The sequence below is a fragment of the Miniopterus schreibersii genome, assembly GCF_964146895.1.
Source record: "Miniopterus schreibersii genome assembly, chromosome: 5".
Lineage (NCBI taxonomy): Eukaryota > Metazoa > Chordata > Mammalia > Chiroptera > Miniopteridae > Miniopterus > Miniopterus schreibersii.
Window position 1 is genome coordinate 33,048,778 of NC_138106.1, and position 13,656 is coordinate 33,062,433.

General features: G+C 45.6%; 1 protein-coding gene across 1 annotated transcript in view; it reads left to right on the forward strand.

The window, feature by feature from the left end:
• Positions 1-13,656, forward strand: part of USP13 (ubiquitin specific peptidase 13) — an 87,175-nt gene that overhangs the window by 45,562 nt on the left and 27,957 nt on the right. Inside the window, exons 8-13 of the mRNA XM_081139388.1 lie at positions 513-700; positions 2,549-2,620; positions 2,986-3,079; positions 9,930-10,055; positions 11,338-11,491; positions 13,421-13,595. Of these exons, the coding sequence (XP_080995514.1) occupies positions 513-700; positions 2,549-2,620; positions 2,986-3,079; positions 9,930-10,055; positions 11,338-11,491; positions 13,421-13,595 (809 nt within the window). The remainder of the gene's footprint in view (positions 1-512; positions 701-2,548; positions 2,621-2,985; positions 3,080-9,929; positions 10,056-11,337; positions 11,492-13,420; positions 13,596-13,656) is intronic.

Consider the following 13,656-nt stretch of genomic DNA (forward strand, 5'->3'; position numbering starts at 1 on the left):
TTTTCTCTGCTCTTCTCTGGGCCTTCATCCTGCCTCGTGCTCCCAAGCTCCACGGTTTTATTCCACTTTCCTGTCCAGGCTGCCTTGCCTTTCTGTTTGCTGGGTGTGTTTTACCCTCTCTTGAAATTATTCTACTTGCTTTTTTTTTTCCCAATTCCTGTTTGTTTTTCTTCCTTCTATCTCCTTTCTTCTCAGCCTCTCTTACTTTTAAATCTTCTAAATGTGATGTGTTTTTTAATTGTGGGAAGATAGACGTAACATAAAATTTACCATGTTAGCCATTTTTAAGTGTATGGTTCTGTGGCATTAAGTATATTTCCATTGTCGCGCCACCATCGCCATCTCGGTCTCTTTCTAACCAGGTTGTTTAATCCTGTGTTTAGTTGGGGAAAAAGAGGCAGAAACGTCCATTGCCGTTAGAAGTAATTCATGGGACATCCAGTGATCATCACGGCTAAGGCTCTTTGAGTGATGATCACAGCTCATGTTTTCCTCCAATGACTTTGCCCCAGACAGAGAATGGGCTCCGGGACAATGACATCAAGCCGCGGGTCAGCGAGTGGGAAGTGATCCAAGAGACCGGGACGAAGCTGAAGCCCATGTACGGCCCCGGGTACACGGGGCTCAAGAACCTGGGCAACAGCTGCTACCTCAGCTCCGTGATGCAGGCCATCTTCAGCATCCCGGAGTTCCAGAGAGCGTGAGTTTGCCGCAGCCCCTGTGCAGCGCGCTCTCCTTGCCCCCGCCCCCGCCCCCGCCAGGGCCAGTCCAGCCAAGCCAGTGTGCGGGGAAGGCTGTCCCCATGGGCTGCAGGACATCTGCCACGTCATCCGTGGTGTCACTTCTTGCACTGAAGCTGGGTGGGAGCCCTTGTCGGGCGTTGTGGGGATCAGGTGAGATGAGGAGAGCTTTGTAAACTGAAAACCTCCCGCAGGAATTTGTCATACTGATAATGGCTTCCCTTAGTAGGCCATCTCCCTCTATGCCAAGAAAGTGTTAATTGTGAGTCTTCACAGGAAGCCTGCCGGGTCCCTTCCTATAGATGCACTAGGAGAGATTCAGCGAGCTCTTTGGTCAATGCTGCCCTCCTGGTGGGTGGAGTTTCTTAGAGGATTTCGGCTTTTTGTTTTCTGGCCACGCAGACTGTGATTCCCACTGCTGCCTGTGGCTCTGCCTTGAGGTCAGAATGGAAATTGAGAGCGGCGTGAGCGAGCTTTTAAGAATTTTTGTAGCCATTTGACATGGCCTTGTTCTTTTATAAGTAGCATTTCATTTTTTCTAATAATTTGTTTTTATTGTATTTTTTAAATGTATCATCTACATGAGTTGAAATAAAAACGCTGGCCCGTCACTGCAGACGATTTGGGAGGCACTGACTTAGGGCGCTTCCCACCTGTGCGCGTGCAGGACTGCCTTCGACCTCCCACACCGAGGGGCAGGGGGGCGATCTGTGGCTGTTTTCTTCCTTAGGCCGTGCTTGGACAGGGAGCCGCAGGCAGGCCGAGAGATGGGTGGTCAAGTGAGCACTGCTGTAAGGATAAACTGGCCAGAAGGAGGGGTAGTGGACTGCCCCAGGGCCTGTGGACGGGCCAGCACAGCCGGCAGGGTGGTTCAGAGCTTAGCTGTGGAGCCACGCTGCCTGGGTCCCCCTCTGGGCTCCCTCATTCCTTCCCTGGGTGACTTCGGAAGCTACCTAATGAATTTTCACTCCAGTTTCTCATCTCTCAAGTCGGGTAATGATACTAATAACTTCTCATGTGGTTGTAATGAAGACCCAACCAGGTAACATGGGAAACCCTCAAGAGAGGAGCGTCGTCACGGCTATTAGCATCATTATGCATCTCGACACGATTGCAACAATTCCCAGCCCTATTTGTTTTTGAGATGGCAGTTGCGATGGCATAAGCCGGTGGTTCTTGACGCTGGCCCCATGTTAGAATCACTTGGGGAACTTACAAAAGATTCCAAACCCAAGGCCTCAGCCTCAGACAGTGAAATCAGAACCTGGGGGTGGCTCCAGGTTTGGTATTTTTTCAAGAAACTCTTTAGAGGATTCTAACTCACACCCAGGGCTGAGATCCACTGATAGAAGCGGGGATGTTTTAGGGAGGTCCTTGAGTATGGCTGCAGAGGTAGGTGCTCAGGAAGAACTTTTTCAGACGATTTAATTTGTTGTTGTTGTTAATCTTCACCCCAAGGATATTTTTTCCATTACGTTTTTCAGAGAGAGTAGAAGGGAGAGAGGGAGGGGGAGAGAAAGGGGGGGGGATACATTGATGTGAGAGAGACACATTGATTTGTTGCCTCCCACACATGCCCCGACCGGGGGCAGAGAGCGAACCGGCAACCAAGGTACATGCCCTTGACCCAGAATCCAACCTGCGACCCTCCAGTGCCCAGGCCGATGCTCTAACCACTGAGCAACACCGGCCAGGGCTGGATGATTTAATTCTGACAGAACAGCAAGAAGGTCTTCACTAGGACATTGGCTTATTTTGGTTCTGTTCTCTCAGTTCCTGTGTTTTGACGGTCACTTTTCATTTTCTAGGTATGTAGGAAATCTTCCCAGAATATTTGACTACTCTCCTTTGGACCCAACACAGGATTTCAACACACAGATGTAAGTGCCTAATTGTAGTTTTTAAGAAAAGTCTCTAATAAAGTGTTCATAGTGGTTCTTTCTGGGTTGCAGAATTCAAGGCAATTCTCTTTTTTATGTATTTTAAAAAGTGTTCTAAAATGAGTATATGTCACTTTTATAAGAAGAAAGAAATTAATAAAATGATCTAAAAAGTACTGAGGAAAATTTGAACATAGAATCAGTATCAGGTAGAACCAAATAAATTATTGTGAGTAACTAAGATAAATCACAATAGAAAAAGTATCCCGAAAGTAGCTGCACTTCATAAAGTTCACAGATAATTTTAATATCTCCGAGGGGAGACAACAATGACCTTTTTGTTTGTGTTCCTCCCGCCTGTCCAGGACTAAGTTAGGACATGGCCTTCTCTCCGGCCAGTACTCCAAACCTCCAGTGAAATCTGAACTCATTGAACAGGTGATGAAGGATGACCATAAGGTATGTGTCTGAGTGGCTGCCGTGCTGGTGTGTAGGGAGGAGGCACTCTTACCAGCTAGAGTGTGGATTTCCTAAGATTTGGCAAATGGTGGCTATAAACTTAACAAGCTGTTCAAACAGCTATTTCATTTCTGAGTCTAGGGTCATTGTCTGCATGCTCTTAAAACAGCAACAGCCAGGGGTGGGGCTTCTGGTGGCAGTTGCTTCATGAGTTTTATGTGATTGCCATCACTAACGGTCTTCAGAAACAATATTCTTCATAAGATACAGCTGAGATGAAAGGAATAAGCTTTACAAAATATAAGCATTTTCCCTTGGGAATACAATCTTGGGCCTTATAAAGTCTTTCCTCTCCTAAGCCTCAACTTTGTTTGCTAGGGTTTCTCTGGAGGCTGGTTGTTCACATTCCTAGGCCCCCTAGAGCTGAGGATTCTGAGTTTCTGGGGAGGGCTGGGCAGTCCTCATTTTTGGTAAGCTGCCAGGGGCTTTGTAAGCACACCCACGTCTGAGGAACTCAGCTGGCCATGTAGTCACTACATGTAGTAATTGAAAGACTTCCACGTGCCTGCAGGATGAACCACCGACGCCTCTCTGGGCTGCTCCGTTAACACAACCCCAGAGGGCACTGCTCGCACCCTGGTCTGTACGCGTGGTGCCCTGGGAATCCCGCTGTGCGCAGCCGTCCCCGGCGGCCTTGGCTCCACGCGGCAGGTGTCCGGAATGGGACGCCCGCCCCACTTCCCAGCACCTGCTCTGCCTGCACAGTGCCCTGTTTTGACTTAGCGGGCAGGTCCTTCCAATTCTGCTTCTCCAGTGTTTGACCTCTGTGCTCTCATCTTACATCCGTCATCCTTAACTAACGCCTGCAGGCTGAAGGAAGAATCGAAAATGAATAAACTTTTTTTGTAATGAAGCCAGTTAGTTGGGGAAATGGAGCAATAGGGAGAAGGGAGATTTTGAAGGGAACATAGGAACATATGGAGGCAGTGTTTAGGGGTGAGGAGGGTGGAGAGGGGTATAGGCGTTCTGAATGGCTAGGCCAGGAGATCGGGGTGTTGTGGGGGCAGGAAGACAAGTTCTCCACTTGCATTGTTACCTGGCCTTGCAAAATAAGGAGTTCCTTATCCACCCGAAACAGGAGGACCCACATCTGGGGTGCAGCTGAGGAGGTGGTTCGGGCATAGGGCTGCAGTATCGGGGTATCCATGCTTCTCCCACCTCTAGCCCTGTGAAACTTTGAGGAGGTGATGGTGAAAAAAACTTGGTTCAGAATTTTGTTTTTGATCACATTTGTCCTGGGTTTTCACCCGGGGAGTCACTTCCTGGGCCACTCTTCGGGCAGAGTCCACCCTCCCCGGTGGAAGAGACTTAACTGGGACTTGGGAGCCGGGCTTCAGTCTCAGCAATCCCGTGGCAGGGTTGCCCTGGGAGGTGGTTGTGAATGTTGAAAGTGTAAGGGTACCCTCTCTAATAGAAATAAAATCTGTGTGTGTTACATGACTGTTGTGCTTTTGGAATCTCTTCTTTTGAGAAAATGTGAAATGAAATTCCATCAATTTAGCAATGTTTGGAAGTAAAATTTCTTTTTGTTAATATCACAGAGTCCTTTTACATTAGGAAAAAAAGTAGTTCTTATATGAACAAGGCATATTATTGATTCAGTCGCTGAACAATGACTGGTTGGGGCCTTTGTCCCCTCCCTGTCATTGGACTTAGTGACTATTGTGTGGTAGCTCTGTGATCTTCAGGGATCTGAGGATGGCAGCTGGGAACCCCTGCTCTGTCTGGCTCAAGGGGTGGAACCTGGCAGCTTTGGGGCCATTTATGTCCTACAGGTGTGTTTTGCTTGGCCCACATATAAGTATCTGAATTTCCAGCTTCTCTTGAACACTCAGAACCCCTGGCAGTTCCAGGCCTGAAAGCAGTTTGCTGGAGCTGAGTAGCAGCCTTCCTTTCACATAATTCTCTGTGTGCTCCAGTCCTTTTGTGATCATGACCTGGCTGATGGGCTGGGTGCTGGGGTGTATAACCCTTGATCTAGATGATTTGTGAAAGCCTTTCCCTGTTCTGAGTTGCCATGATCAATAGGGTCCCTTTAACGTTCAAAATGAGCTTGACTTGACCAGGTGATTTTCTTTGAGGTCCTGAAGGTGTTACTTTCAAGCTTAAACAGGCAAGTAATTCATAGTAAAATCTCCATTCCCCTCGACAGTGGAGGGATTTACTTTCTGAGGCATCAAGATTTTCACTGGCAATTGGTTTCAGAGAAACCGAGTTGTGAGAATCTTTCTTCTCTCAGGCATCTGGGGCTCTTTGGTCTTGTCCCAGGCCTCTGGCATTTGTGACTTGTAGATGAGCCTGAAATGCCCCAAGAGAGAAAAGATGTGCTGAAGCAGGAAAGAGGACAGATTACGAGAGGAATGTGTGGTGGAGGGGAGAAAGCGGAGAGGGTTCAGAGCCATGTGGCGGGAATGCCTTTTTACAGAGCCACCACCACCAGTGATACAGATACTAACCTTACATAGTACTGATGAGATTCCAGGCTCTTCCCTTATGTTCACTGATGCTCAGAAACTTTGCCTACAGTTACAAAGCCAGTGAGTGGGAGGGCTGGGCTTTCCACCAGGCATCAGGCCCCAGGTCTGTGTGTGTGACCACTGCACTAGCCTGCTTCCCTCACAGCTGTTCCAGCACTTGTTTCAGGCTCCCGGAGCCTCCATGTGTGGATGGTGGTGGGTGGATGATAAAGGGGGTGCTTGAAGTTTACAGAATTATCAGGTAGCCCAGTCACATGGGTTTCCCACCTCTGTCTTACATCTTGGATCATTTCTAGAATATATATTTCCAGGGATTAAACCTGTCTGCTGCAGACCATGGTGAAATCTAGTTTTTGTATATGCACACTTAATACACTTCTTCATCTGTACAAAGATTTGCAGTGTTTGCTTTGGGCACTGCCATTTCTACATACATTTTTTAATTGACTTGTGTCTGTGGTAAATAAAACCTCCTCACTATCAAAAGGATACTTTTTCATCTTCAAAGAATATATGCCTGGTTTTTGTGCATCCTAAGACAGTGCTTTCACACATTCTAATGCTGAATACTCTTAATTTGTTTCTCCTTCCAAAGATAACATGTTTTAAACAATCTTGTATTCTGAACAAACTGCATTTCTTAAGCAGCAATTCATTTGATGTCCCAGCTGAATAACCCTTGATACATAGTTGCTGGTTTTAGCGTCTGATAAACATGAGATAACCAGTGTTCTACTTGGAGGTGATGTAATTTTAGCCCCAAAGTAAGAACTTTATTTTCACTAACCTCCATTTTCCTGGGTTAGGCAAATGTAACAGTTCTAACTCCCCTTCTGAAATATGAAAAGTAGCTTGGGGAATGCTCTCTGTTCCTTTAGCTTTTAGATTTGGATTTGGATCTGGGTTAGGAACTACTGATCCAGGGTTTAAGTGTAAATGTTTGAATCAACAGATGGCGTGCACTTGTGTACTGGGGACAGGCTGAGACGGGTTTATTTTTGTTTCATTCCTGTGGTCTTACAAGAATTGTTCTAATGTGACACAAAGCCTGTCTTGTGCTTGCTTATTAAGTAAAGCATTAGGCTCAGGGAATGTGAGTGGACAGCATCCGGCCGCTTTCTTGTGCAGCGTTCAACAGAAAGTCCTGCGTAAGCAATGGGGAGAGCTTCTGAACATCGTAGTCCTCGCTGTAATTTTAGCTCATCTGTTTTGCAATTCCTAATGGAGAAAGTAAGTACAGTATCCTATAAATACGACAGGTTCCTTAGGTGGTTGCTATTTTGGAGGCTATCTGGGGCTCCCTCTTACAAAGTTAGTTGCCAGGACTAGCCTTCCGTTAGGTGTCCGCGGGCTGGCTCACAGCAAGAGTGCGTTTCCTGAGGGCAGGCCTGACTCCTGGGCAGTTTTGGTCTCTCCCCCTCGGCTTGTGCAGCGATAGGTCGATGGGGGCGCTCAGGTGATGTCACGAACCCGCTGCCGACCAGGAAACGTGGTTTCTTTGACTTAGTTCCTTCGTTCTTATTTTGGCTTTTAGCTTATAAGAAAGAAATTGCCTTACCTAGAGCCTGGCCTTTTAAAAAAATTTACTTAAGTTTGCAAATATATACAAAAGTAGAGAGCAAAGTATAATGAATCTCCATGTACCATTAGGTAACTTCAGCAATCACCATTCTGCCAGTCTGGTTTTATCAGTCCCCCTAAACTCAACCCTTTCCTTCCCTTTTCCTTTCTTTCCTCTCCTTTCCCTGGAGTATTTTAACACATAATCCAAGCATCCTCCTTTCCACCTGTAAATATTCAGTATGCATTTCTAACTAGAACCCTTTCTTTTTTAAACCATAAATATCATGTTAAAATTTTAAAGTATTCGAAGAAAACTAACAAAATGAGCAACATTTCCTTTGTACACCCATATCTGGATTTTTCCCTGCGGTATCAAAAGCATCTCTTAAATCCCCTCGTTTTCTTTCTGCAGGCTATTGATTTGTTGAAGGAGCCAGACTACTTGCCCAGGATTCCTCTAAAGATTGCTTCCTTGAGCTGTTGTTTCGCTTGTGTTTCTTATAAGCTGGAAGTTACATCTGGAAGCTTAATTAGATTCAGGCTCAACTTTTTTACTGACTTTCTAATATACAAGATCTGAAGTGAACACAGTAATAGTTAAGCATGGGATTGTGTGAGACCTCCCTTCTGAAATCAGAGATAGCACAGGTGCGGGGCGTGGTGCAGGCGGACAGGGCTGGCTAATGACCAAGGCATCAAGTGTGGAGTAGCTGAGTTTGAGCTAAAATGTTGAAATCCAGCTGTGAAAGCCAGGAGCTGGTCTGCAGTGTGAAGGGGAGAGGGAGAGGGACCTTCTCCCTGGTTTTCAAATAGTTTCTCCATGTTCAACACTTCTCAAACTATAAGGAGTTTTTCCATTACCTGTTGCACCTGTTGAGCAAAGGATTAAGAAAGGTCAGTTGAGGGAAAAGAAATGAAATAGGCTCAGAAAGAGAAGAGGCATGGGAGGGGAATGAATGAGGCTGGGCCACAGTTCATTCTGAGTATTCTGTGGTTTTTTGGGCTTTACACCAGGGTCTTTATTGAAACATCTCCTCCCAGTTGTACAGCCATATGGTGGCACAGAGCAGCAGGCAGCCTTTCAGAATTTACCGACTTGTTGAATTTTCCAAAGCAGCTGCTTTGGGGGGGACTGGCAGCCAAGTGAGGCTTTAAGCATAGCCTGTGAGAAGTGACACCAGCAGGACCAGGCAGTGAGTGCATCCTCATGTGAGGGCCCAAACAGAAGCACATAATGTGAAAGATTCCTTCAGAGTCGGACCTCCACACTGCTGATGGTGGGGAAGGGATTGCTGGACTGGCCTGAATGTTGGCCCCAGTGGTGGGTGGGTTTGGAGAGGGCTTACCTAGAGTCCAAGACATAGTGTGTTGTTTATTCTGCATCTGTTAGATAGACTCAGGGTCATCAGAGATGAGAGCTATTCACTTGTATGTAAGAAGCAGTATTAAGACATGAGAGAGAGACACAGAGAGAGAGACATGGAGAGACTGACTTTTCTAGCTGTGACCCTGGGCCAGTTACTTAACACCTCTTTGCCTCAGTCTCCGCATATGTTAAGTGGAGAAAATAGTAATAATCACCTCATGAGGTTGGGTGAGTTAGCAAGATGCCCATACAAAGTGCTTAAGCCTAGTAAGTATTCATCCAAGTACCTAGAATAGTCTGATATTTCATAGCACTGAGTAAATTTCTAGCGCGTGAACAAATGTTGGCCATTACGCACAAAGGTAAGGATTATATCTGCATGCTTATGTTGGCGGATGCTGTGTAGATCTGCATCAGCACCGTGAGTGAAGAAAGTTACAACTTCCATGTAGTTTTCAGGAAGTGTATATACAGGTAGTAAAATTGTTATCAGGTATAAATTGGTCTTTGCATATCCCTGAAGCACACCCAGAGCCCTGTGTGTAAGCTGGTCATGTATGTACAGGTTCCAAGCCCTCAGAAGTCTCTAATAGCTGCTATTTCAGGTTCCTGCAATGTTCTTTCCCATTTGTTACAGATCCGAGTGTTGTCTCAGCTCTCGAGGATAGAATCCCCAATAGTGCTCTGCAGGAAGTAGGCGGTCAGTAAATACTGGACAACTAGATCACATATATTTTCAGCAAGACAGGAAATTCACCTGAGTTTTATTAGAAACATTGCTTAAAACATTCATATTGGAGAGATTTTATATGTAGAGCCAGCCGTTGGCCGATGGCTATGGGAGTTTTTCCATCACCTGTTGCATCTGACTGTGATTGTGTACACCTGTTGTGGTCTCCAGACCCCCCCCCAGGCATTGACCGGGATTTCCAGGAGATCTGAAAGAAGTGTGAGACATGGCCTCCACCTGCCAGACTACCAACATGTTTATTGACCTTAGAGAGAGAGGAAGGGAGAGAGAGAAACATTGATCTGTTGCCTTCCGTCTGTGCACCGACTAGAGATCAAATCTGAAACCCAGCTATGTGCCCTGACCCAGAATCGAATGGGTAGCCCTTCAGTGCAGCTGAGTCACTCAGGCTGGGCTCATGGCTTTAGTTTTGACTTAACAAGAAGAGTCCCATCTTATTCTCAGATCAGGTTCGGAGGGCAGGGCCTGGTATGTACTGACGTCCAGTGCACTTTGGTGTTCTCATTTAGCTTCTGTGGGCTTCAGTCTTCTCATCTGAAAGTTGAGGTTTATGGTAATCCCCACTGTGCCTGCCTCTTAGTGCTGTCAACGTGTATGAAAGTATTGTAAGTTGATTTTCTTTATATATTGTAGCCTCAACAGAATGGGATCTCTCCACGCATGTTTAAGGCCTTTGTAAGCAAGAGTCACCCGGAATTCTCCTCTAACAGACAGCAAGATGCCCAGGAATTCTTCTTGCACCTGGTGAACCTAGTAGAGGTGAGTAAGCCATCTTTAGAAATGCCCAAAGGGTTGTAAGAAGTGTGCCCAGCCCCTAAGTGCCCAGCCTCTAAATCTGGCTTGGCCAGAATGCCCCACACACTTACCTGAGTCTCACTGCTGGAGCTCGACCAGCCTACTGGATGTGATAGCTCCTCTTGTCCTGTTGTCTGGGCCCTGGTGGACTCCTGTTCTCCTTTTAATTTGAACGTGTTACAGGAGTGTTTATCAGTTATTTCACTCACAATTCCTTTTCTTTTCTCTTGGGTTTTGGTGACGAAGCTTCTTTAGAGTCCTGCGTGGTATTAGCTCTCCTCCTGCCACCACTCATAGATGGCTACACTTTGCTCACAGCACAGTTGAGTCCCATTAAATGCTGTGGTTTTCAAAAGCCGCTAAGAATTCACGATTAAAGGTTTTTCCCCTCTTATAACTTTTTTTCCCTTCTGATTACATATGTGTTCTTTGTGGAAAATACAGAAAGGCACAAAGGAGAAAATCAAAATCACCCATAATACCAGCCCCTACAGACAGCCAGTGTTAACGTTTGGGTGTCTGACCCACTGTCGTTTTCTAGGTGCTTTTAGAAACGTGCTGTTTCCAAGCAGTGTTTGCCACTCAACCTACTGTGAATGTTTTGCCATGTCATTACATATTTGAATTTAGCACGATTTCTTTTCCTTTTTTTTTTTTAATATATCTTTATTGATTTCAGAGAGAGGAAAGGAGAGGGAGAGAGAGAGAAATAGAAACATCAATGATGAGAGAGTCATTGATCAAGCCCATAACCAGGGCATGTGCCCTGACCGGGAATCGAACCCCGATCGCCTGGATCCTAGGTCGACGCTCAACCGCTGAGCCACGCCCGGCCGGGCCGATTTCTTTATTTGTATATAATTTACACGAATGCATTTCTGTAATCCTATACATGGCATTGGTTTTTCCAGGGCGGTCTTTTATTTCTCTCCCTTTCTCTTTAGTTTGTCTCCCTCATCCCCTTGCTTCTAACTCCAGCCAGGTCAGTCTCTCTCCCATGACTTTTAACGACTGCATAATATTAATTCACAGGATTAATTGTACTTTATTAAGCCAATTCCCCATTTTGGGACTTTCGATAAATGCCGATGTTTTGCTTTTAAAGTACTCTGGTGAAATGGCTTGCTCAGAGGGATTGTTTCGTAACACCAGCTCTTTATATCAGGATTGTATTGGATTCTATGTGAATTTTTATTTATGGCTTAATATTCATAAATTTACTAACCTGGTATAATCTAACCTATAGAGGAACCGCATTGGCTCAGAAAATCCAAGTGATGTTTTTCGGTTTTTGGTGGAAGAACGTATTCAGTGCTGTCAAACCCGAAAAGTCCGCTACATGGAGAGGGTAGATTACCTGATGCAGTTACCTGTGGCCATGGAGGCAGCAACCAATAAAGGTAATGCTTCCGGAGTGGGAAATTGGCAGTGTGCTCCTTCAAGTGAAAACCTTGGAAGCAGAGATCATACGTTTTAGTCACTGCACAGTTCCGTCAGGAGAAGACCCGGCCCAGATGGTGTCTGGTTTGCACATTTCTTCCATCATTCCCTCAGTCCCTGTGTAACTTCCTTTTGAAAAGAAACAAATGCATCACAGATTTTTATGGAGGGTTATGGATGGAACTTATTTCAGTGCCTATAAATTTGACCAACTGTTTGGCTTGGAGTCAGCTTAATTCTGGGGAAAATATTTGTAATTATACATGTGGAAAGTTCTTTACTGGTTTGATCACTCCTAGGTTGTGCTATGAAGTCTGAGGGAAATGATCAGAACTGCAATTTTTGATGTGAGACTTTCATGATGTAAACCAGTGCTGGCATCTGAGTTTTCTTACAGATGATGAAGTGTTGCAAGAGTGAGGCCCCTTGGAGGGGCTTCTGGACTTTGGAAGCAGGAAGAAGGCAGAGATACTGTATCTAGGTTGGGGTCTGAGGGGAAGGTTCCTTCAGACTGTCTTATCTGATTCCTCCCAGGCAGAATAGATACACGATGTTACTTAGAATTAACATTTTAGAAGCAGAAAAAGGCAAAATATCTGCTAGGTTGCTTCTCTCCTATGAATGGGTCATTTCTATAAAGTCCAACAGCTTCCTGGGTGCTCTTTTTCCCTCTCTTTTTTTGGGGGGGGGAGTGGTCACTGTATTATGCTAATTGGAAAGTGATGATTCTGGTGATTTCAAGGTAAAATGATTTCCGTTTTCTATAAGCTCCTGTAGCTTTTGGCCAGTTTTAAAATTCTTATCCTTTATAAGGGTAGAAATGAGGGTGAGAGTGTGCAGTTTGTTTCCTTTTTAGAACTAGACTTAATTGCTTTCTCTTGTGGACCTCGGGGATACTGACTCACATGTTCTGCTCATGTTCTGCTTATGAATAGTAACTGTTTTGTTCAGAAAGGAGATTGATACTTTAGTCTCTGGATGTTGATTGCTGGGAACACTGAATGCCAGCATCCTGGATCTAAGTACATCATAAACTGATGCTAGACAGGGAGATGAATTTTATAAGTGTAGTCAGATGTGTTTAAGAAAACAGCTAAGTACATAAGTGTGCCTAAAAATCAGGAGTGTTTTTGGTTTTTTTTTGGTAACACAAAATGAATTCCCTGAAAGGCCCATTAAAAATCTATATAAGGTTTTGACTTGCAGGTGGTTTCCAAGAGCAGATCTGCCTACTCCTGGGAAGTTCACAGTGTACCCACTTCTTTTCCCTTGGTGTTGAATCATTTGAGCAGGGATGGTGTAGAAAGGCCTTCTGGGTTGGTTGCTCTGATATCTGAGGTGTTGAGTAACCTCAATCGGAAGTTGTCTTGGCAATGTCAGTATCACAGGTTGTGTGCTGTGGACAACTGCAGTCCTTCTGGTTCCTTTTGCTCCTTGGCCCACACCCTCCATGACCTCTAATCATCGAGAAGGGCCTAGGAAGAGGCGAGCCCTCGGGTTTCTTTCAGTGTGAAATTCTCTGTGTGAAGATTGTGATTAGAAGGTGGCATTTGGGTAAACAAGCCTTGACCTCTGGACAAATGAGAGAGCAGGCTCGCACATCACATCACACGCTTGGTCTGAACCTGTTATCTGGGCCAGAGTTCACAGTTCCCTCCTATCTGTCTCAAAGGGGAACGGGCCAAAAAATATGAATGGCTCGGGCGGCCTGTCAGTGCTACTCTAAAGACACCCCAAGGCATGCTTTTTTGACTTGTGAAGGGCAGCAAAGGAAGCAACCCTGCCCCAGCCCAGAAGCCTTCAGGGCAGATTGTCCAAAGGGGGTGTTTTCCATTTCAAAAAGATAAGAGCCGCTGCAAAGACCTTCGTTTGCTTGCTCTTTTACTCAGACGAACTGATCGCCTATGAATTAACGAGAAGGGAAGCGGAAGCAAACAGAAGACCCCTTCCTGAGCTGGTTCGGGCCAAGATACCCTTTAGCGCCTGCCTTCAGGCCTTTTCTGAGCCAGAAAACGTGGATGATTTCTGGAGCAGTGCCCTACAGGCAAAGTCTGCGGGCGTGAAGTAAGTGTGTGTGTGTGTACATGCACGTGTGCACGCGTGTGTGCTTAGTTGGTGGTGGTGG